Raw genomic sequence first — 23,994 nt, 5'->3', positions numbered from 1 at the left:
TCATGATCCCAGAGTCTTGGGATGGAGCCCTATGTTGGGCTCTGTGCTAAGCATGGAGGGAAGGGGAGGGAAGGGGAGGGAAGGAAGGGAAGGGAAGGGAGAAAAAGATTCATTTCAAAATATTACTGCTCATTGACGATGCACCTAGTCACCCAAGAGCTCTGATGGAGGATGTATAATGAGATGAAATGCTGTTTTCATGCTAACACAACATCCATTCTGCAGTCCATAGATCAAGGAGTCATTCTGACAAAATTTAAGTCTCACTATTTAAGAAATACATTTCTAAGGATATAGCTGTTACTGATACTGATTCCTCTAATGTATCTGGGCAAAGTCAACTGAAAATCTTCTGGAAAGGATTCTCCATCCTCGATGCCGTTAAGAACAGTCCTGACTGATGGGAAGAGGTAAAAATACCAACATGATCAGAAGTTTGGAAGAAGTGGACTCCAGCCCTCATGGATGACTTTGAGGGTTCAAGACTTTAGTGGAGGCAGTAACTGCAGGTGTGGTGGGAACAGCAAGAGAACTAGAACCATAAGTGGAGCCTGAAGATGGGACCACAGTGCTGCAATGTCATGATAAAATGTGAATGGAAGAGGAGTTGCTTCTTTTTTTTTTTTTAAGTTTATTTATTTAGTTAGTTAGTTAGTTAGAGACAGCGTGAGTGGGGTATGGGCAGAGAAAGAGGGAGAGAGAGAGAATCCAAAGCAGGCCCTGCACTGCCAGCGCAGAGCCCGGATGCAGGGCTCGGACCCGTGAAGCCGCTAGATTGTGACCAGAGCTGAAACGAAGAGTCAGACGCTTAACCGACTGAGCCACCCCGTCCCCCCAAAGAGGAGTTGCTTCTAATGGACGAGCAAAGAACGTAGTTTCTTCAGCAGGAACCTACTCCTGGTGAAGATGCTGTGGAGATCGCTGAAATGGCAACAAAGGATTTGGAGTATCACATAAACTTCGTGACAAAAAGAGCAGCAGGGTTTGAGAGGACTGACTCCGATTTTGAAAGGAGTTCTACTGTGGGTAGAACATGCCATCAAACGGCATGGCACGCTACAGAGAAATCATTCATGAATGGAAGAGCCAACAGATACAACAGACTTCACTACTGTCTTCTTTTTAAGTAAATGCCACAGCCACCTCAACCTTCAGCGACCACCATCCTGATCAGTCAACAGCTGTCAACATGGAGGCAAGACCCTCCACTGGCAAAAAAAAAAAAAAAAAAAAAAAAAAAAGGCTCTCCACCATCACAATTCGCTGAAAGCTCAGATGATGGTTAGCATTTTTTAGCAATAAAGCATTTTTTAATCAAGTATGTACATTGTGTTTTTAGACGTGACGCTACTGCATACTTAACAGACTACAGAGTAGCGTAAACAGAACTTTTCCCCGGCACTGGGAAACCAAAAAATTTATTTGACAAGCACTGTTGCAGTATTTGCTAATTTATCGCAATGGTCTGGGACCAAACCTGCAGTATCTCCGAGACATGCCGGTCTCGTGTTCCTATGTAAGTCAAATAGACTTGTTCAAAAGTTTGGGTAGCTTTATTGTATTGTGCCTGTCGTCACAGGGTTCTCCCACTAATATCCGCACACGGTCTTCCCCGGGATAAAGGACACTGTGTTCATCTTACCTTTGGTCAGAAAGCTCTCTGGTAGTAACTGCCCTGAAGTAAGCTGGGCCAGCTGTTCTTTGAGCCTCTTCACTTCAGCTTGGAGCTGGCTCACATTTCCTTGGGTGTCTTCATTTACTACTGCCTGTCCAAGAATTTTTTTAAAAAGTGTTAAAGGAATACTTTTGCATCATCCAGTCTTGTGTTCATGTTTGTTTGTAGGATCTGGAGTGACAAACACCAAACAAAACTGTGCTTCGACAGTCACAAGGCCACTAGGATCACAGGGTGCTGGAGTGGGGAGGAGGCTTCCTCTCCCTGTGCCTTGTACCTTCGGGCTGGGGCTCTCCCCCTCACCACCCCTCTCATATGCTCCCCCTTAGGTATACTACCCTGTTGGGCTGGGTCACCCCGGGATCTGGGTATGTTTACCTAACACTGCCTGCTTCCTGGGACAATCCCACCCCCATGGAAAGTAGCAAACTCCTCTTCCCCTCGGGAAGGACTATCCCCTCCCCTCTGTCCTGGCGCACAGTAAGGATGTGATGAACTGCAGAGGTGGCTTGAGCTCCATCAGCCTGGCAGAAACCACTGTCTCCAAAGGAACCCACCCTATATTTCCTAATAGCCCTCCTGGAGGGAGGAGTTGGTCAGACAGCTCCATTTCTGTTTTACTACCACACTAAATGTTACTTTAAAGAAATGTCTCTTGAGAAATTATCTTAAAGAAATTACTTCTTTGAGACATCTTCTAAGAGGTTCAAAAGGCCCATAAAACCCACAGGGTGATAGTAAGAGCCAACAGTTGGCTACCAACCAGATCAAAGGGACCCAGTTGTGAAATACCCAATATCCTAGAGAGGGAAAAAAACTGACAGTCCCAAGGTCCCCGTGTTCTTGTCTCAAGCCAGGTTTGCCCATTGGGAAAGATCTAAATAGCACATCCTTAAACAAGTCCCAGATATCCTAGCCACTTTCCACCGGTAGGCTGCAGAAGGGGACTTACCATTGATAATGACTAGCATAAGTCTCCTGGTTTTATTGTTTGATGTAGTCAGAAGTCATTTCTAGTTGTTTCTGCTGCTAACGGCCAGCCTCATTATAAGGCACTCCTGTATATTCTGACATCACTGTCACATCAGTGACATCATAATCCTAATTATCCCTGCAGTTCTCCCCTCTCCAAAAGCTTCTATTAAGTTCAAAGAGATAGGGTCAGGAAGCTGTAATGATTTTTCCTCCTCATATTACAAATACCCCACACAGCGTCATAATCCAATAAAATGCATGAGTAACTAGATTTATAGTCTTCTGGTTTACCCAGGAGAAGAGGTAACATGGACCTTTTCACTCTTACATGGTAAGATGATCAGAGAGTCTACTTGGCGGGGTAGAAATGACCAACTTCTCCTTTAAAAGAAAGAGGAAATTAATCTGCCAGTTCATGATACTATGATTCTTTTGTCTAGAACCAAAGGGATCTCTAACGTTTCCAGAAGGAGTGGGGAATCCTTGGTGTTTTAACAGTCTGCACCAGAGGGTGGCAAAGCACTACTTGCTCGTGGGCCAAACACAGTCTGCTGTCTGTTTTTATAATTTAGGCTGCACTGGATCACAGCCATGCCCTTATGTTTACATACTGCCTGTAGCTGCTTTCTCACTAACAAGGCAGAGCTAAGTAGCTGGGATACGGACTATCCAGCCAAAGAAGTCTAAAATATTTACCTTTACAGAAAAACTTTTCCGACCACTGGTGTACACAAATATCAAGGAAGTTTCTTACATATAAGAAAAATGGGGAATCCCTGCAGGTATAGACAACTTAAAAGACAAAGCTTGCCAATATCATCAAACTATTTTCATAGCAAAACCACACACACGTACACACACCTCTGATTGCATTGGTTTAGGTAAATAAATTTAGTCTCCAACCCAACTGCAAAGGAAAAACTTTGCCTTTGTTTAGGAAAACACAAGTAAATTAATACTAACCATAAGACCTAATCTAGATCTCAAACTACATGAGCAATACAGAAGGCTAGGAAAGATGAAATAGAAATCTTGCTTAGAATCAATAGCCAAATTATGGAAAGAGCCCAAATGTCCATTGACTGATGAATGGAAAAAGAAGATGCGGTGTATATATACAATGCAATATTACTCAGCCATCAAAAAGAATGAAATCTTGCCATTTGCAGCAATGTGGATGGAGCGAGAGCATATTATGCTAAGTAAAAGAAGTCAGAGAAAGACAAATACAATACGATTTCACTCATATGTGGAATTTAAGAAACAAAACCAGATGAACTTAGGGGAAGGAAAAAAAGAGAGGGGGGAAGCAAACTAAACAGACTCTTAACTATACAGAACAAATGGAGGGTTGATAGAGGGAAGTGGGTGGGGGGTTGGCTAGATGGGTGATGGGTATTAAGGAGGGCACTTATTGTGATGAGCACTGGGTGTTGTATGTAAGTGATGAATCACTAAATTGTACTCCTGAAACCAATATTACACTCTCTCTATATATATACTATATAATGTATGCTTTATATTATAAAATATATACATTTTAGTTACATAGTGTATAAATACACTAACTAGAATTTAAATACAAATTTAAAACAAACAAAAAAAGAAGTCGTGCTTAGAGATAAGCTTTCACAGAGAAATAAATAGAAACTAGTATTAATATTAGGGCAATCACAAAAGTGAGATGCTACAAGCTTAAGTATTTTTCCAATTTATTGTACTCAGTATTTTACCTTATTTTCTTAATGGTTATTTATTTAGAGAGAGAGACAGAGTGAGCAGGGGAGGAACAGAAACAGAGAGAGAGAGGGTGGGGGGGGAGAGAGAGAGAGAGAATCCCAAGAATCTCAACCTCACAAACCGTGAGATCATGACCTGAGCTGAAATCAAGAATTGGACACCCAACCAACTGAGCCACCCAGGGTCCCCTACCTTATTATTTTTTTTTCCAATACATGAAGTTTATTGTCAAATCGGTTTCCATACAACACCTAGTGCTCATCCCAAAAGGTGCCCTCTTCAATACCCATCACCCACCCTCCCCTCCCTCCCACCTCCCATCAACCCTCAGTTTGTTCTCAGTTTTTAAGAGTCTCTTATGCTTTGGCTCTCTCCCACTCTAACCTCTTTTTTTTTTTTTTTCCCTTCCCCTCCCTCATGGGTTTCTGTTAAGTTTCTCAGGATCCACATAAGAGTGAAACCATATGGTATCTGTCTTTCCCTGTATGGCTTATTTCACTTAGCATAACACTCTCCAATTCCATCCATGTTACTACAAAGGGCCATATTTCATTTTTTCTCATTGCCACGTAGTACTCCATTGTGTATATAAACCACAATTTCTTTATCCATTCATCAGTTGATGGACATTTAGGCTCTTTCCATAATTTGGCTATTGTTGAAAGTGCTGCTATAAGCATTGGGGTACGAGTGCCCCTATGCATCAGTACTCCTGTATCCCTTGGGTAAATTCCTAGCAGTGCTACTGCTGGGTCATAGGGTAGGTCTATTTTTAATTTTTTGAGGAACCTCCACACTGTTTTCCAGAGTGCCCCTACCTTATTTTTAATCAGCTTGGCTCTCTGAGCAAAATTAAGCGTTGACAGGGTTTCCCCAAAACACCTGGATCCAGGATGAACATTTGCAATTATGGCTGTTCTGGCATTGCCTCCAAGGGAATCCTGTTTAATGATATGAATGGTACACATTTTCAGGAGAGAAACCACAGATTTTTTTAAGCAAAGAAAATGGATATTCTTACCACTAAGGCTGAGAGATTACCTATCAACCATAGTGAGAGTAACCAGAAAAGGGGTCCAGGAGGCTAATGATCTACTTTACCCGAAGTAGAAAGGTAAGTTTGGAGTCTCTGTAGCAAACATGCCTTTGTTTTCCATTACCCACATCGACAAGCGCAGTGATCACTTGGCCCAGGCAGCTCAACGATCGGTTTATGTTACCTGCCTCCTAAAGGGAAAAAGAACAAAAAGTTAGGTGCACTGGCATTTTGAATTAAAATATGGCTAGCAGTGCATTTTGAATGGAAAGTCAAGTCGTTGACAATGATATTAAGGATAACTGATTTTATAGCAAAAAGATGTTCTCAACTATCCCCTTTTCCTATTTGACACACATTGCAATTTTAGTGTTTAAAGACAAATACAGAAATTATGTGAAGGAAAAAAAAATATGTCACCTCGTGATTGTAATGTTTTAATTTGACCTATAGGTAGGGATGAAAATCTGGAAGGAACAGAACAAAAAGTTGGAGTAGTGTATTAATAGCTATATTTTTCAATTCTTTTGTGTTAAAATGTTTGCTACTGGGGCACCTGGGTGGCTCAGTTGGTTAAGCATCCAATTCTTGATTTTGGCTCAGGTCATGGTCTCATGGTTCACAAAATCAAATCCTTCATTGGGCTCTGTCCTGAAAGCGCAGGGCCTGCTTGGGAGTCTCTATCTCCCTCCCTCTCTCTTTTCCTCCCTTGCTTGTGCATGCTCTCTCTTGCAAAATAAATTAACTTCAAAAATATAAAATTTTAGGGGTACCTAGGTGGCTCAGTTGGTTATGCGTCTGGCTTCGGCTCAGGTCATGATCTCGCAGTTCATGAGTTCGAGCCCCGCTTCGGGGCGGTGTTGCTGACACCTTAGAGCCTGGAGCCTGCTTTGGATTCTGTGTCTCCCTCTCTCTGCCCCTCCCCCACTCGCGCGCGCGCGCGCGCGCGCGTGCGTATGTGGGTGCATGTGCGTGCTCTCTCTCTCAAAAATAAACGTTAAAAAATTTTTTCCAATATAGAATTTTAAAATGTTTGCTACATTAAAATGGTGTGGTAATAGCCCACTCCATGTCCCACAAAGTCACTGATGAACTTATACCAAGAGAATATTCAGTTAAGTCTGTAAGGTATTAAACCTCTTTAAAAAGTGGTTTGACGGGGGCGCCTGGGTGGCGCAGTCGGTTAAGCGTCCGACTTCAGCCAGGTCACGATCTCGCGGTCCGGGAGTTCGAGCCCCGCGTCGGGCTCTGGGCTGATGGCTCAGAGCCTGGAGCCTGTTTCCAATTCTGTGTCTCCCTCTCTCTCTGCCCCTCCCCCGTTCATGCTCTGTCTCTCTCTGTCTCAAAAATAAATAAACGTTAAAAAAAAAAAAATTTTTTTTAAAAAGTGGTTTGGGGAGAAAAAAAATATGTTACACTAGATTCTCACTGTATTTAGTATACTTCAATAACTGGGTCCGCAGTGGTGGGAGTACAGAAAAAAGAGAGACTAAAGAGTACAAATTATCAAGCAAGATGTGCTGAGTTCACACGCCACACTGTCTGTTTCGGCAGTCAGTAAATCAGAAAGGTGCTGACAGCACTGTCTGTGGAGCTGGACTCCTTCTGCAGATCCACTACTAGCTGTGTACTAGCTGTGTGCCCCTGGACAATTTCTCTTCCGTTTCTCTAAAATAGAAGGGATAACAGATAACAGAAGGGACCACTTCCCAAAGATGCTGCAAAGGCTAAATGAGTTAATATGCACAAAACACTTGAAACATGCCCAGCATATGTCCTATTATAAACATATGCTTTCTCTTTGCTTCATGTCTCAATGGAAATATGAGCCTAAGATCTCCTGAAACTGCCCGACAGTTCAGGAGACTCCTATCGTTACTTTTAATGCAAAAGATAGACTGTTGGGGCACCTTCGTGGCTCAGTTGGTTAAGTGCCCAACTCTTGATTTTGGTTCAGGTCATGATCTCGTAGTTCGTGAGTTCGAGCCCCACACAGGGCTCTACACTGACAGCATGGAGTGTGCTTAGGATTCTCTCTTTTTCTTGCATCCATGCTCTCTCTCAAAATAAATAAGAATTAAAAAAAAAAGTAGACTGTCTTCCACCATTTCCAACTGGCCATCATACACCCTCAACTATAGTATCCACACGTTTTACTGACAATGCAGATCACAATACATGTATACACATCAGCAATACATATTCAGAAAACCTGAGGTCCCACTGCCAATCCCTTAGCCTAGGACGAGGTCCTTGCCCTCCCCCTGAAATATTAACCAGCACAGCTGCCCTCCTTGCTCTCTAGGCTCTCCCTGTGTGAACCTGGCAGTGGTGAGCCAGATGGCACATCTTTTATTAAACAGGCTTTTGAGGGGCGCCTGGGTGGCTCAGTCGGTAAAGCGTCTGACTTCAGCTCAGGTCGTGATCTCGCGGTCCGTGAGTTCAAGCCCCGCATCGGGCCCTGTGCTGACCGCTCAGAGCCTGGAGCCTATTTCGGATTCTGTGTCTCCCTCTCTCTCTGACCCTCCCCTGTTCATGCTCTATCCCTCTCTGTCTCAAAAATAAATAAATGTTAAAAAAAATTTTTTTAAATAATAATAATAAAAATAAATAAATAAACAGGCTTTTGAAATCGGTCAAAACTTTTCAGTGTTTCCCAACGTTTGGAGAGTTGAGCACAAACCTGGCCTGGCACTCCTGGTCCTCAGTGGCCTGGGTCTGCTTGCACCTCAAAACCAACCCGTTCAATGGGGCACCTGGTTGGCGCAGTCGGTTAAGCGTCTGACTTCAGCCAGGTCACGATCTCGCAGTCCGTGAGTTCGAGCCCCGCGTCAGGCTCTGGGCTGATGGCTCGGAGCCTGGAGCCTGTTTCCGATTCTGTGTCTCCCTCTCTCTCTGCCCCTCCCCCGTTCATGCTCTGTCTCTCTCTGTCCCAAAAATAAATAAAAAAACGTTGGAAAAAAAAAAAATTTAAAACCAACCCGTTCACTGATCCATGCTGAAGTGCCGAATGCCATACTCACTCTGTATCCACAATCACCCTTGAGATGTGCCCCAGCAGAGCATGTATTCCCTGTTCCTCTCTCCCAGTCCAAAGCCTGCCCCCTTGGAGAATCCACTCAAGAACTACTTCTTTTCCATACTTCCCTCAAGCGGTCCAGTCCCTTCTTCCTCTGACCCCAGCTGATATTTGTACTAGCATCCCTTCTGGTATGAATTCAGATGCTCTGGCTACAGACTTGTCTTATCCTACGTATGTTTAATGTCCCTACACCACAACAAAAATTTCTGCACCTTTAGAATGAGAGCAATATCTCATTCCTTTGTAACCTTCACACACTTACCTTGGTATTGATTTTTAGTAATTAATTCACACACAAGTTGAGTTGAAGACCAGAATTCCATTCTTACCTTCAACCTCATCCCTTCTGCATGGGTGTCTTTTTGCCTTTCAGATCCTGCTAAATCCACCAGATTGAGTAGAGAGGTCCGTATATTCACAGTCTCATTGCTCTTCTCCATTGACTCTATTGTAATTGTAAACACTGCATGAGACCGAGAAGATTCTCTGTTCATTGATGTTGATGCCACACGTCTGTTTCTCCACCCTCCAGACAGCACCTAGGCAACAGGGAAATATATTGTCACAACTTCCAAGTGACACAACAGCCACTATCCTCAGTATGAAATTTTGTAAAGGACAACGAGAAGAAATATTGGTCCATCGAGGAACACACTCAAGTTACTCTCCCCTTTCTGGTTCCCTCTCCATGTTACGGAAAGAGAACAAATAGGAAATCAGCAGGCTGAGGATCCAGAACTAGTTTTGCTGTTCTCGATTTGTATTAACTTAATGCAAATCATAAAATCTCTCTCAACCCTTTTGCCTAGATAATGAGAAAGTTAGACAAAATAAATCTCAAAATTACCTTCAAGACCAACGTTTTGTCGGCTCTTTTGGTCTATAAAGACCTCCCTGATCCCTAAAGGCAAAGAGGATGCATGAAAGTCCAAACTGCAGGCTTTGGAATCAGATGAACATGAAGTCAAGCCCTGGTTCCACTATTTACTAGGTGTAAGGTCTGGGCCAGCTGAACCTCTTCAAGGCTCAGTCCTGTATTTGTAAAATGGGAACATGGGCACCTACCCGACAAGGCATCACCAATGGAAATGAACGTGCTCACTAATCACCTTGGGATCGTGATAAAATTCACATTCTGATCAGTAGGTGTGAAGGCAAGGCCTGACATTCTGCATTTGTAACAAGCAACCCAGGCAATGCTAACAGTCTGAGAGCTACGTTTTTGAGTAGCATGGAAATAATATGTATAGGATAAAATGGGCGAATTAGCATCTTACATCAAAATGTAGGTTAAAAAATTTAAACGAAATAACAGACACAAAAGAAGCGAGCACAGTGCTTGGCACATACACTCAATAAATGGAGCTATTAGAATCCTATTAACCAGGCAAAGCATAAAATTGAAGCTATTGGTTTCTTTTACATTTTTTGGATAGTACTTTATGCTTATTTTTCATAACACTAAATACTGTATATTAAATATTAGGTAAGTCATAATACATTCTTCATACAGCTGGAAAGAGAGAGACACAGACCCTCAAACATGGGACAAATTCTAAAATACTACTGTCTTAAGCAAGGTACAAAGGCAGCACAATATACTATCATTTGTGCAACATATGGAGAAAAAGCAAACGCAACTGTGTTTCTTTAAATCCTCATATAACAGGCAACTCGCTGGTTTAGTCAGAAGAGGGTGCAAGTTTTGATCTTCGGGTCAGGAGTTCAAGCCACACATTGGGTGTAGAGATTAAATTTAAAAAATTTTTTTTTAGTAAATAAATCCTTATATAAAAACCAAATACAAACAAAAATCGAAACAAAACCAAAAACTACTTGGTGAATGTTCATGGACTGGAAGACTTAATAGTGTCAAGAGGTTACTTCTCCCAAATGTAATCAACAGATCCAACACAATCCCACTCAAAATCCTAGCAGCGTTTTGTGCACAAACTGACAAGTCAATTCTATAGGTATGAAATTGCAAAGGACCAAGAATAACCAAAATAATTGTTTTAAAAAAAAAAAAAGCTGGAAGATTTACTCTACTTGATTTCAAGATTTAACTATTCAGCAATAAGAAGCTACCAGGATCAAGAAAGTTTTATACTGGCAAGAAGAGATACCTAAATCAATTAAACAATACAGGTATAAATCCATACACATATAAATCACTGATTTTCATCAAAGGTGCAAAGGCAACTCAACGGGAAAAAAAATTGTTTTCAGCAAAGAGTGCTACATAATGGATCAAAAATAAAAAGGCAACTCATAGAATATACAATACTAAGGGTGAACTCTAATGTAAATCATAGGCTTTGGGTGATGATGATCATGTCGATATAGGTTTATCAAATGTAAAAAATGTACCACTCTGGTGAGGAATGTTTATAATAGGGGAGGTTACTATGCATTTGTGGGGACAGAAGGGTATATGGGAAATCACTCTACCTTCCCCTTACTTTTGCTGTGAACCTAAAATGCTCTTCAAAACTGCAGTCTTGGGGCACCTGGGGGCACCTAAAATGCTCTTCAAGGGGCGCCTGGGTGGCTCAGTTGGTTAAGCGGCCGACTTCGGCTCAGGTCATGATCTCGCGGTCCGGGAGTTCGAGCCCCACGTCGGGCTCTGTGCTGACAGCTCGGAGCCTGGAGCCTGTTTCCGATTCTGTGTCTCCCTCTCTCTGACCCTCCCCCATTCATGCTCTGTCTCTCTCTGTCTCAAAAATAAATAAATGTTAAAAAAATTTAAAAAATTAAAAAATTAAAAAAAATAAAATGCTCTTCAAAACTGCAGCATCTGATTCTTGGTTTTGGCTCGGGTCAGGATCTTGTGGTTCATGGGTTCGTGCCCCACATCGGGCTAGATGCTAACAGTGCAGAGCCTGCTTGGGATTCTCCCTCCCTCTCTTTGCCTCTCCCCTGCTTGTGGGCATGTTCTCAAAAGTAAATGGATAAACTGGGGGCCACCTGGGTGGCTCAGTCGGTTAAGCATCCGACTTCGGCTCAGGTCAATGATCTCATGGTTAGTGAGTTCGAGCCCCATGTCAGGCTCTGTGCTAACCGCTCAGAGCCTGGAGCCTGCTTCAGATTCTGTGTCTCCCTCCCTATCTGCCCCTCCTGCGCACTTGCTTGCTCTTTCTCTCTCTCAAAAATAAATATATATAAATGGATAAACTTAAAATGATCAAGAAAAAAAAGAATGATTTTTTTTAAAAAGGAAAATACAGTTATGTGGTTTACAAGAAACACCTAAAACATTAACACAGAGAGATTGATGGCAAAACATATACCAGGCAAATTTTTTTTTTTTTTTTTATTGTTTTTCCACTTTTGAGAGACAGAGACAGAGCATAAGCAGGGGAGAGACAGAGAGAGGGAGACACAGAATCTGAAGCAGGCTCCAGACTCTGAGCTGTCAGCACAGAGCCCGACACGGGCTCAAACCCACGATCCGTGAGATCATGACCCGAGCTGAGGTTGGCCACTTAACCAACTGAGCCACCCCGGTGCCCCTATACCAAGAAAATTCTAATCAAAACAACGAGAGGTACCTGAATATCAGACAAAAGAGATATTAAAAGTGTTAATATGAAAATATAGGGATACAGCGTCAAAAAAATATACATTTAAATAAAAGGAAGTTATACTAACTCTACTGCTTACATATGCATCTAATAAAACAGTCTCTTTATGTATATATATATATATATATATATATGAGATAAAAACAATCAAGATGAAATCATTACAACCAACACCTTAGCTGGAGATTAATACATCTCCTTCAAGTACTGACAGATTATACAGAAAAAAATCTGAGTAAAAATACAGTATAAATCCTTGTATTCAAGGATATTCTTCTCATGAATACATTTATAAAACTGTCCACTGTATTAATTCATAAGCCGTTTCTCAATAAATCTCAAAGACCAAGCATCACAGAAGACCACCTTCTCTGATCACATTGCAATTAAGAATTAACATGAGAAATAAATTTTAAGTTATCATAAATTTGGAATTTCAAATCACATTTCTTTTAAGTTTATGTATTTTGACAGACAGGGAGAGAAAGCACATCCCAAGCAGGCTCACCCTGTCAGCACAGAGCCCAACGTGGGGCTTGATCCCATGAACTGTGAGATGATGACATGAGCCGAAATCAAGAATCGGATGCTTAAGGAAGAGAGATAGGTGATTCCTGTCAGAGCTGCTGGGATTGAGAGAGTATTTGGGACCGTGTCTGAGGGGAGGGACGTCTTTGTAATGGGAATTCCCAAGTCTTGGGGCAAATCCACATAGGTGTTTGGGTAGGAGATGTGTACCCTTGGGATACTGATGAAACCCAGTGTTTGATTATCTCTATCTAATGGCCTGTGTTTTAGCCTTTCTTCACCTCTCACCTGACTGGGTAATCTGAACCTCCCTCTCTCCCCCCGTGAACTCTGACCTATAACCTCTGAGCATACCCCACAGGACTGGGCCCTCCTTAACCATCCATCTTGCTTCTAACCTATGTAAATTTCTGTAGTGGCTATCTTATGTGAGATACAATAAAAAAATTATTGTATACAGTTTCTATTAAATGTTATGAAAATGTTAAAAAAAAAAAAAAAGAATGGGATGCTTAACTGAGCCACCCAGGTGTACCAAATTTTAATATCTTAATTGTCCTGTGGATCTAAGAATTGTTCCATTATAATTTCATTTTGACCCATGAATCACTGAGAAATGTGATCTGACGGGCACCTGGGTGGCTCAGTCGGTTAAGCATCCAACTCCTGATTTCAGTTCAAGTCGTGATCTCACAGTTCGTGAGAACAAGCCCCATGTTGGCTCCGTGCTGGGCATGGGCCTGCTTGGGATCTTCTTTCCCTCTCTCTCTCTCTCTCTCTCTCTCTCTCTCTCTCTCTCTCTCTCTGCCCCTATCCCTATCCGTCTCCCCAGATCGCATGCACATGCGCTTTCTCTCTCAGAAAAAAAAGATATTAAAACTTGTGTGAAATTTAAACAATAAGAAGTAAACTTAGAGCATTAAATACTTACGTCACAAAAGAAAGGCCAGATAAGCTAAGCATCCAGCTTAAGAAGTTGGAACAAAAGCAGGATGAGAAAGAAAAAAACGCAAGCCATATAAGCAAAATCAACTATGCAAAAAGAAAACAAAATAGGGGGCACCTGGGTGGCTCAATCACTTATGCTTCCAACTCTTGGTTTCCGCTCAGGTCGTGATCTCATGGTTTATGAGTCTGAGCCCCGCATCAGGCTCTGGGCTGGGAGCGTGGAGACTGCTTGGGATTCTCTCTTTCCCTCTCTGCCCCTCCCCTGCTTGTGCTCTCTCTCTTTCTCTCTCTCAAAATAAATAAATAAACATTTTAAAAAACTTTTAAAAAAAGAAAACAAAATTGTAGTTACAGCAAAGATTTTAAAGATGAGAATACTGGAAAAAAACTTTTTGTCAATATATTTAAAAACTGAGAGGAGACTGAAATTTTCCAGGAATAAAAAGCGTCCCTGAACTTCTGACCCAAGAAGAGGTAAGACTGAAAAGCTCTATTATAGAATTTTCATTGGTAGCTAAAAATCTTCTCTCAGAACATAAGGCCCAGATGATTTTGGGAAACAAATGATTTTTCTTTCCAATCATACAAACTTCCAAAAAAAGACAAAGGTGATAATAAAACAAACGAAAAAAAGTTAGGAAAATGGAAAATCACAGGTTGATCTCAATCTTTAACACTGAGGGAAAATCCTACACAAAATACTAACAAATGTAATCCAATATTCTATCACGTTAACATGTTAAATGTTAGCAAATGTTAACAAGATCATCTGAATAGAAGCAGGAAAAGCACCTAACAAATTTAACACACACTCTTCATCTCTGTAAGGCAGCAAGGTGGATTATAAAAGCGTTCTATAAAAATTAACTGCATTTCTATACACATGAAGCAAAATGCAAATTTTTTAAAAAGTAGGCTTTACTCCCAGCATGGAGTCCAATGCAAGGCTTGAACTCACGATCCTGAGATCAAGATCTGAACGGAGATCAAGAGTCGAATGCTTAACTGACTGAGCCACCCAGGTGCCTTATAAAGTGCAATTTAAAAAACAGATTACCTTCTATAAGAGCAACAAAAAATATAAGGTATATTGGAAAAAAGTTAATAATTAGCTTACATAATTATTTTTTAGGTGAAAAGTATTATATTGCAAGACATTAAAGACCTAAAGAAATGAAGAGATATATCATGTTCATGTATGGACTCAATATTGTAAAGATGCCAAACCCTCCAAACTGGTCTATAACTGCAATGTAATTACAATCAAAATTTTGGGGGGTATATATATATATGTACACACACAAACACACACACAAAGGGTCACATGTAAAACCTATTTCTTACTATGAGAGTCACAGTGTAAAATGTTTGAATCATGGGGCACCTGGGTGGCTTCAGTCGGTTAAATGTCTGACTCTTGATTTTGGCTCAAGTCATGATCTCAGGGTCGTGAGATTGAGCCCCATGTCAGGCTCTGCACTGGGTGTAGAGCCTGCTTAAGATTCTCTGTCTGCCCCTCCCTCTGCCTCTTTCCCGCCGTACATGCTCTCCCTCTCTCAAAAAGTAATGAATAAACAAACAGAATCTTAAAAAAAAAAAAGTTTAAATCAGGAGGCTTCCTGAAGATGGAAGACTTTTTTTTTTTTAATTTTTCTTTTTTAACGTTTTATTTATTTTTGAGACAGGGAGAGACAGAGCATGAACAGGGGAGGGTCAAAGAGAGGGAGACACAGAATCCGAAACAGGCTCCAGACTCTGAGCTGTCAGCACAGAGCCCGACGCGGGGCTCGAACTCATGGACCGCGAGATCATGACCTGAGCCGAAGTCGGCCGCCCAATCGACTGAGCCACCCAGGTGCCCCGTGATGGAAGATTATTGAACTATAACTTTTTAAATTTTGTTTAACGTTTATTCATTTTTGAGAGACAGAGAAAGACAGTGTGAGCAGGCAAGGGGCAGAGAGAGAGGGAGACACAGAACCCGAAGCAGGCTCCAGGCTCCCAGCTGTCAGCACAGAGCCCAACGTGGGGCTCAAACCCAAGAACCACAAGATCATGACCTGAACTGAAGCCGGACACTTAACCAACTGAGCCATTCAGGTGCCCCGAACTATGATTTTTATACACACACAGATATTCATACAATGGATTATATACAGCAGTGAAAATAAGTGAAATGCAACGTGGATAAATTTCACAGACATCATTGATTTTAAAAAGCTACAGAAGGCTAAATATGCACAATTTATTAAAAGTCCAAAGTAGGCAAAACCAACCTTTTCAGAAATACACACATTTATGATTTAAAAGTACAAGGAAACGATCATGACATTCAGCATAGTGCTCATGTTTAGGGAGGAGCCAGGTACATGAGGCAGGAGAGGCATATAGGTTGACAGGATAGTGTTGGTGATATCTGGGTCTTAATGGTCTAAGGTCCTCCAAGTTCATTTTGACATTAAGCTTAGTAACTTATATGCATGTGCCAGTATTTTGTATGTATCAAATATTACACAATAAAAATTTGTTTAAAATCAACTGGCCAGGTCAGACCCCATAAAAAATGCGAGTATTTTGCAAATTCCCATCAAGAGGTTGGTTTGTCCTGAGGCGAGTGCTCAAAAGAGGTTGGCTTTTGACACCTAACAAGTAAACAAGGGTAGAAAATAAAGGGAAGACAACAGCCAGCTGGTTTAAAAAGTAGCAATCCCAGAAGCTCCTCAAAAGCACAGCTTCCAGGAAGAATCACTAAAGAGATACAGACGTTAACAACGTCCCCTGGTGGCTTACAGGGCGCCTGACCGGAATGAACGGCACCTAAATAATGCAAAACCAAGAGGCTCAAAGTTCTATTTTAACTACGGGGGAGAGCTATATAAAACAGTCATATTCTTTTTTCTCCTCATGAACCTTCTGTGTCATGCCTTTACAAAATTATTTTTAGTAGCTCAATTCTTGCTTTTTTTTTGAGATCAAGGTGCTCTCACAACACGTTACATTGCCTAAGGATCAAGCTGCTGAAGGGAGCGTACCTGATAGGCTTCAGCCGCTGAGGTCACCACCTGTTCCACAGCACCAACAACGAAGACTCCCTTCTTGATATGCTCCCTTAAGTACAGTCCGGCTGATGCAGAGTCCAGTAGGTCATAGATCTGCTCATTGTAGATCTCAATAAAGGAACACTTGCAAAGGAAACTCTTTCCAGCTCCAGCCTGGAAAGAGAAGCCTCACTGAGATACGTTCTTTGCATGAGTCATCCCTCTCATGAGTGCTACCCTTTCACTTGCTTCACAAGGTGTGCATTTCCTACCATGTTGTCCTTTACACGACACAAGATCCCTAAAAGCCAAGTAAAAGTCCAGATAACTAGTTTTGACACATCATTACATCTTAAGGCAGCATCAAACTGTGATCCCAGGAGGCCTACGTCTCCAGAGGTGACTCATAAGCAAGACAAAGAGATGGGACTTAGGCGGTTCAGATGGGCAATTCCACCTTCTTAAACTGAGGTGAAACTGACATACACCATCATATTAGTTTCAGGTGTATAACATAATGATTCAATATTTATATATATTGAGAAATAATCACCACAGTAAGTCTGGTTAACATCCATCACCATACACACAGATACATATTTTTTTCCTTGCAGAAGAACAATTCCATTTTTATCTGTCACATACTGGACTTGCTCATCAAGTTTTACCTGAAGCAAGTGTTATGTTCTTTAAAGACTGAAAATAATTTGTCTCAAAAGCCTCTCTATAGGATTTTTAGCCACAGAAACACATGGCGCTAAACCTACGTCACTGGCACCCAAGGTGCGTGTCTAACTGCAATTGTTAGGAATAGTTTCTGCACAGGGTAGTAACAATAAGTCAGTGTTATGTGTCAGTCTCCTTGGTACACACAGACTGGAACATGCAACACTAATGGCTCTTAAGCCTGGAATCTACCAAGCTAAAGAAGCACAATCATGAGAAAGGCCCAACTTGGGAGTCAATGGAACAGAGAAGCCCACATCACCAGGGTGATGGGGTCACACTGCATATGAAACCATCAAATTATCCTCAGGTGGTAGAAGGTGCTGCAAAGGAGGCAAGGATGGTTCCAGCACTCCTGGACATCCTGAGGAACTAGGGACACCTGCAGTCAAGTGTGAGCCTATGAGCAGTAGGTGATGGGGCTTAATGAATCTGTTTTCCTTAGTTAAAATTCTCTTTATACTTTCTCTCTTGCAAAATCTGAGAGCCTAAGAAGCACACATTCTTTTATCTTTTAATCTGAGTTCATGGATGATAAAAATTTTAGAAACTAAAAATTTTTAGAAAATTAATAACTCAGAATCCTGCATTTTTTCTTAAGAACTGAGAGGTGGGTTTTTTTTCATGCCACACCAGGCTATCCACATTGCAGAGTACCACTTAGGACCGACCCTCCATGTGTTATGAGCTAATTACTAGCAGCTAACTGCTCAAAACTAGGTATTTCATAGAACCACTTTATTTTCATAGCAAGTTTTACCTTCTCTTTTTCACGATCAATCAAGGAAAACAAATATTCAAAACTTCGTGGGATTACTCCTCTCAGGTTATGAGAAAAATGATCAGATTCAGATGGTCCTGAAGAAAAATGTATAAAAACATATATATATATATTCATTATCTTTATAACAAGAGTCCTTCAAAATGGCAATATTGAAAGGAAATTTATTCAGAAATAAGATGACATTGTACAATCAGTTTCTTATTTGTGCCCCTGAACAAGTTTTAGTCTGAGAGAAAAAACAGACGTTGCCCATCAACGGGACTGAAGGAAGGGCCCTCAATAGCCACTAATGCTGGCTACACCTGGAATATTATAAATGACCCTTGTAAACTGTACCTAAAATAAATAAATAAATAAATAAATAAATAAATAAATCTCAGAACTGTGTAAAGTAAATAAACAAAGAGGACAAAGAATATGAGTATGCAGATAATTTCATAACATTTTCCTGTTAAATAATATACGAAGATATTCAACATATTCTTTATGGTTACCTTCATCATCTCCTGCCTCATCTATGCCTTAGCTCCTCATCCTGCTTCTACTCACCCCCTCCCAGACTATTCCATTCAGCTGCCTGAGTAACCCTTTTAATTGTGTATCATATCATGTAGTTCTTTAAAAAACAAAACAAAACAAAAAACCTCCAATGACTTCACATCGCACTCACAAAATACAAAATCCCAGCCAGGTCCCACATGAGCTGGCCTCAGAGTATAACTCCAACGTCCCTCCCTACAACCCCTTGGTCTGGAAAACTCCCCTCTAGCCCATGGGTCTTCTTGATGTTTGAACACTCTTGAGCAAGTTCCCAACTCAGAGCCTACAGCCTGGAAGATTCTTCTCCCAGAGAGTCTGTGGTTCCTTCTCATTTCACTCCGTAATTCTCTTTCTTACTATAACTCACAATTCAGAAACCATTAAAAAACAACAACCACCCAAATTCAACCACCAAAAAAAAAATTAAAAACTTTGGCAGAGGGAAAAACCTTAAATCAAAAGACAAATGAAAAAACTAAAGAAAAATCTGTTATGTTGTACATAAAGGGGTAACCTATTTTACAAAAATCCCACAAATGAGTAGGAAAGAGATAAGCCAATTTTTTAAATGGGAAAAAAGCTTGAAGGGGCATTTTACAGAAAGGATATTCAAATGTCCAATAAACATGAAAGATGCTCAGTTGTCAACAGACATCAGGGAATTGCAAACAAAAACACAATGAGATAATACTACACATACTCCAGAAAGGCTAAAACTTTAAAAACTGACAATACCAAGTATAAACAAGGATGTGGAGGCCCTAGAATTTCCATATCTATCAGGGCCATATAAATACTAAAGCTGATACACACGTAACTACGATCCAGCAATTCCACTCCTAGAGATGTACCCAACAGAAATGAACTTGAAAAGACACATACAAGATAAAGTGGCATAGCAGCATTATTCATATGGTCTAAATAAAACTGGAGACAATCCAAACGTCTATCAACAGTAAAATGGAAAATGTGGCATATTCATACAATAACACATTATACAGGAACGGGATACAGCAATGGAACAAACTAGCACTCCATGCAACAACATGAGCGACTCTTAGAAACTTAATGCTGAGAGGAAGAAGCCAGACACAAAAGAGCGCATACAGTATTCTCATCTATAGATGTTTAAAAACAAGCAAAACTAATGATGATAGAAGTCAGAGTTATAGATACTTCAGGGGAAGGGGGTAAAGTAGTGACTGATTAGGAGTCTTGGTCTGGGTGGTAATTTTACAGATTTATAAGTATATAAAAAGTCATTAAACCCAATTCAAAAACTGTTTACTAAGCACCTACTCTGTGCTAAGCACAGACGGAACACAGCTGCAAACATGGACTTTGTTATCATGGAACTCCCAATTTGACATAAGCCTGGGAAATATCTCTGATTTTATGAGGTCAACATAGTATATAGAAAGTATGACTTCCCCCAAAATGTACCTGGTGCCTAGGTGCTGTCATTGCAGAGTAGATTAAGCCAGCAAATAATAAATTTTAATTCACTTACCCATCATCGTAAATGTTTTCCCTGAGCCAGTCTGTCCACTGTAAAAACAAATGTTTTATATGTTATTTTTCCACACAAAACTTAAAAGACTACCCTCCTACTTTAATAAGGTCTACTAATAGATAAATTTTCTCCACAAACATCGGGTGACTGGGTGGCTCAGTTGATTGAGCGTCTGACTCTTGATTTCGGCTCAGGTCATGATCTCATGGTTTGCAGGATACAGCTCCGCATGGGGCTCTGCCCTGACATTGTGAAGACTGCTTGGGATTCTCCTTCTCTGCCCCTCTCCCATGCGTGGGCGCGCGTGCGCTCTCTCTCTCTCTCTCAAAATAAATAAATAAACATAAAAAAATTTTCCCTGCAAAGATCTTATTTTCCTTCTTTTTTTTAATTATATTAGGTAGAGACGCTTGGCTGGCTCAGTCAGTAGAGCATGCAACTCTTGATCTCAGTGTAGTTAAGTTTAAGCCCCACATTAGGTGCTGAGCTTACTTTTTAAAAAAAAATTATATTAGGTAAAAAGTGAATGATTCATTTTTTCTCTCCTATTCTACCACCAAGAGCTACACTGTTAATTTTATGGTAATTCTTCAGGATTATACAAACATAGCCATCAGAGTTTTTGTTTAAATTTTTTTTTTTTTTAAGGGAGCTAGAATGCAGGAGCTGGGGACAGGGGCAGAGGGGGAGGGGGAGGGGGAGAGGGAGGGAGGGAGGGAGGGAGAGGGAGAGAGAGAGAGAGAGGGAGGGAGGGAGGGAGAGGGAGAGAGAGAGAGAGAGGGAGGGAGGGAGGGAGGGAGAGAGAGGGAGGGAGGGAGAGGGAGAGAGAGGGAGGGAGGGAGAGGGGGAGAGAGAGAGAGAGAGAGAATGAATCTCAAGCAGGCTCCATGCTCAGCAAGGTGCCCAACACAGGGCTCAAACCCATGACCCTGGGATCATGAGCTGAGCCAAAGTCAAGAGTCAGCCACTTAACAGACTGAGCCACCTAGGCGCCCCTCATTTACTTTTTATTTACAAAACTGAAATACTGCTCTGTGATCTGTTTTGTCCTTTAATTTTATCTCAGATATTTTTCTTTTCTTTTTTTTTTTTTTAATGTTTTATTTATGTTTAAGACAGAGAGAGACAGCATGAGTGGGGATGGGGCAGAGAGAGGGAGACACAGAATCTGATGCAGGCTCCAGGCTCTGAGCTGTCAGCACAGAGCCCGACGTGGGGCTCGAACTCACGAACTGTGAGATCATGACCTGAGCCAAAGTCAGACGCTCAACCGACTGAGCCACCCAGGCGCCCCTCTCAGATATTTTTCTATGTAATAAATAGAGATCTACTTCATTATTTTTTTTAAAATTTTTTTTTTCAATGTTTATTTTATTTTTGGGACAGAGAAAGACAGAGCATGAACGGGGGAGGGGCAGAGAGAGAGGGAGACACAGAATCGGAAACAGGCTCCAGGCTCTGAGCCATCAGCCCAGAGCCTGACGCGGGGCTCGAGCTCCCAGACCGCGAGATCGTGACCTAGCTGAAGTCGAACGCTTAACCGACTGCGCCACCCAGGCGCCCCTCTACTTCATTATGTTTAATACCTACATTGTATTCCATGAATGTATCATTTATTTAACCAGAACCAACTGGAATTTTGTTTTCAACTTTTTCTGTTCTAACAATTTAGCAATTCCTTTCCTAAATTATGCCTTTAAAGATACTTAAATGTCTTCATTTAAAAACAAAGCAATTTCAAAAACCCTTATGGTACAGGCCTGATTTTTGTGCGTAGCGTCATGTCTCCTCCGTTACCCCAAGAAACAAGAGTAACAAAAACTAAAACTAAAAACGTTTATGTTAAAGATAGATGTCGATCAGGATGTCAAATGTCTTTAGTTTGGATTCACAGCCCAAATATTAAAGAAAAAATCTGAATCGACTTTTTGGTTAAATGTCCCCAAAAGATTAAAAAAAAGAAAAAACAGGGGGCACCTGGGTGGCTCAGTCAGTTAAGCATCCAACTTTCACTCATTTCTCTCCAAGGGTTTCTCATTTCTACCTTCTTCTACCAAAAGAAATTTTGGTTAAATTATTAATGAATATGCCACAAATTAAACATAATTAGTAGAACTGTAAGGTATTTAAAGATAACAGTTCTAAAGATGACACAGTCTCTGGCAATTGTGGCTCTATTTCCAATTCATTTTTTAACTTTACCATTCAAAATACTCTGTGGGGAAAAAAAAATCTTCTCTTAAGACAAATGAGAAAACAGGCCTCTGCCTTACTGCTCAAGAGAAAACACTCAGCTCTCCTGAACACAGCTGAAAAGTAAGCATGAAAAGCAAAGGCAAACTTTCAAGTTAGTATATATGTGCATATGAGCCTAAAGTTCATACTTCTTAATGTGTTTTTTATTTTCTTGTGTTTTGACACAATTATAAACCAAGGGCACATGCACAAAAAGCATTAGCTGCCCAAATATATTTAAAAAATTTTTTTAATGTTTATTTATTTTTGAGAAAGAGTGTGGGTGGGGCAGGGGCAGGGGCAGGGGCAGACAGAAAGGGAGACGCAGAATCTGAAGCAGGCTCCAGGCTCTCAGCTGTCAGCACAGAGCCCGACATGGGGCTCAAACCCACAAACCGCGAGACCATGACCTGAGCTGAAGTTGGACGCTCAACTGTATCAAATAATTCAAATGTATCAAATGTATCAAATAATTCACTACATTCTATTAAAAAGCTCTAGTTCTAAATACAATTTGAAAGGCTACGGCTAAAAAAAATAATAATAATACGCTACAAATATATGCCCATTAATCTATATATCCTATAAATCTGAAATGATACTAAAATTCACTTTGTACAAATGCCAAGGTGACAATGCCTTCTGGACTCCATCTCACATTCCACATTAAATCTATAGCAATATTTTAAGGCTGCCAAAATTTAGAAAGTTGAGGATCATGACTCACTTTAAATATACATATAGAAAACAATTTGGCAAGTTTCTCATAAGGTTAATCATAGACTTGCCATATGATCCAGCAATTGCATGCCTGGATATTTACTCAAATGATTTGAAAACTTATGTTCACACAAAAACCAACATTCAAACGTTTGCAGCAATATATTCATAATCACTAAAAACTGGAAGCAACTAAGATATCCTCTCACGGGGAAATGGATAAACAAATGATGATAAATCCATACAGTAAAAAAAAAAAAAACTACTGAGAAAGAAAAAAAAGTTATTTATGCCTGCAACAACACAGGCAAATCCTATAGGCATTTTTAATAAAAGAAGGAAGCCAGATCCAAAAGGCTACATATTGTGTGGTTCCATTCATATGACACTCTGGAAAAGGCAGAACTATAGGAACAGAAAATGTATTCGTGTACCCTGGATGTCAGGGGTTGAGGGAAGGGGGAGTGGCTGACTACAAGGGGGACAAACAGGGGAAACTTTTAAGGTGAAGAAATGGTCCTTTTCAACGTTTATTTATTTTTGGGACAGAGAGAGACAGAGCATGAACGGGGGAGGGGCAGAGAGAGAGGGAGACACAGAATCGGAAACAGGCTCCAGGCTCTGAGCCATCAGCCCAGAGCCCGACGCGGGGCTCGAACTCACGGACCGCGAGATCGTGACCTGGCTGAAGGCGGACGCTTAACCAACTGCGCCACCCAGGCGCCCCGAAATGGTCCTTTTCAAACAAAATTGGGGGGGGGGGGCACCTGGGTGGCTCGGTCAGTTGGGCATCCAACTTCAGCTCAGGTCATGATCTTGCAGTCCATGGGTTCAATCCCCACATCAAGCTCTGTGATGACAGCTCAGAGC

General features: G+C 41.0%; 1 protein-coding gene and 1 long non-coding RNA gene across 7 annotated transcripts in view; one reads left to right on the top strand and one right to left on the bottom strand.

Annotated features, from left to right (window-relative positions):
• Nucleotides 1–23,994, bottom strand: part of KIF15 (kinesin family member 15) — an 81,983-nt gene that overhangs the window by 43,473 nt on the left and 14,516 nt on the right. For all 6 annotated transcript variants that reach the window (XM_045048998.1, XM_045048991.1, XM_045048996.1 and 3 more), the window contains exons 5-11: nucleotides 20,167–20,204; nucleotides 18,093–18,190; nucleotides 16,601–16,780; nucleotides 8,838–9,047; nucleotides 5,492–5,617; nucleotides 5,209–5,331; nucleotides 1,643–1,766 (exon numbers count right to left, since the gene is read on the bottom strand). In XM_045048998.1, coding sequence (XP_044904933.1) covers nucleotides 1,643–1,766; nucleotides 5,209–5,331; nucleotides 5,492–5,617; nucleotides 8,838–9,047; nucleotides 16,601–16,780; nucleotides 18,093–18,190; nucleotides 20,167–20,204 — 899 coding nt within the window. The remainder of the gene's footprint in view (nucleotides 1–1,642; nucleotides 1,767–5,208; nucleotides 5,332–5,491; nucleotides 5,618–8,837; nucleotides 9,048–16,600; nucleotides 16,781–18,092; nucleotides 18,191–20,166; nucleotides 20,205–23,994) is intronic.
• LOC123382859 lies at nucleotides 2,819–9,367 on the top strand. The gene is made up of 2 exons (XR_006591946.1): nucleotides 2,819–2,981; nucleotides 8,882–9,367. It is a non-coding gene; the product is annotated as an uncharacterized LOC123382859 (long non-coding RNA).

The sequence above is a fragment of the Felis catus genome, chromosome A2, assembly GCF_018350175.1.
Source record: "Felis catus isolate Fca126 chromosome A2, F.catus_Fca126_mat1.0, whole genome shotgun sequence".
In the NCBI taxonomy this organism is placed as follows: Eukaryota; Metazoa; Chordata; class Mammalia; order Carnivora; family Felidae; genus Felis; species Felis catus.
Note: the sequence above shows the minus strand (reverse complement) of the source record. Positions and strands in the feature narration are given on the sequence as shown.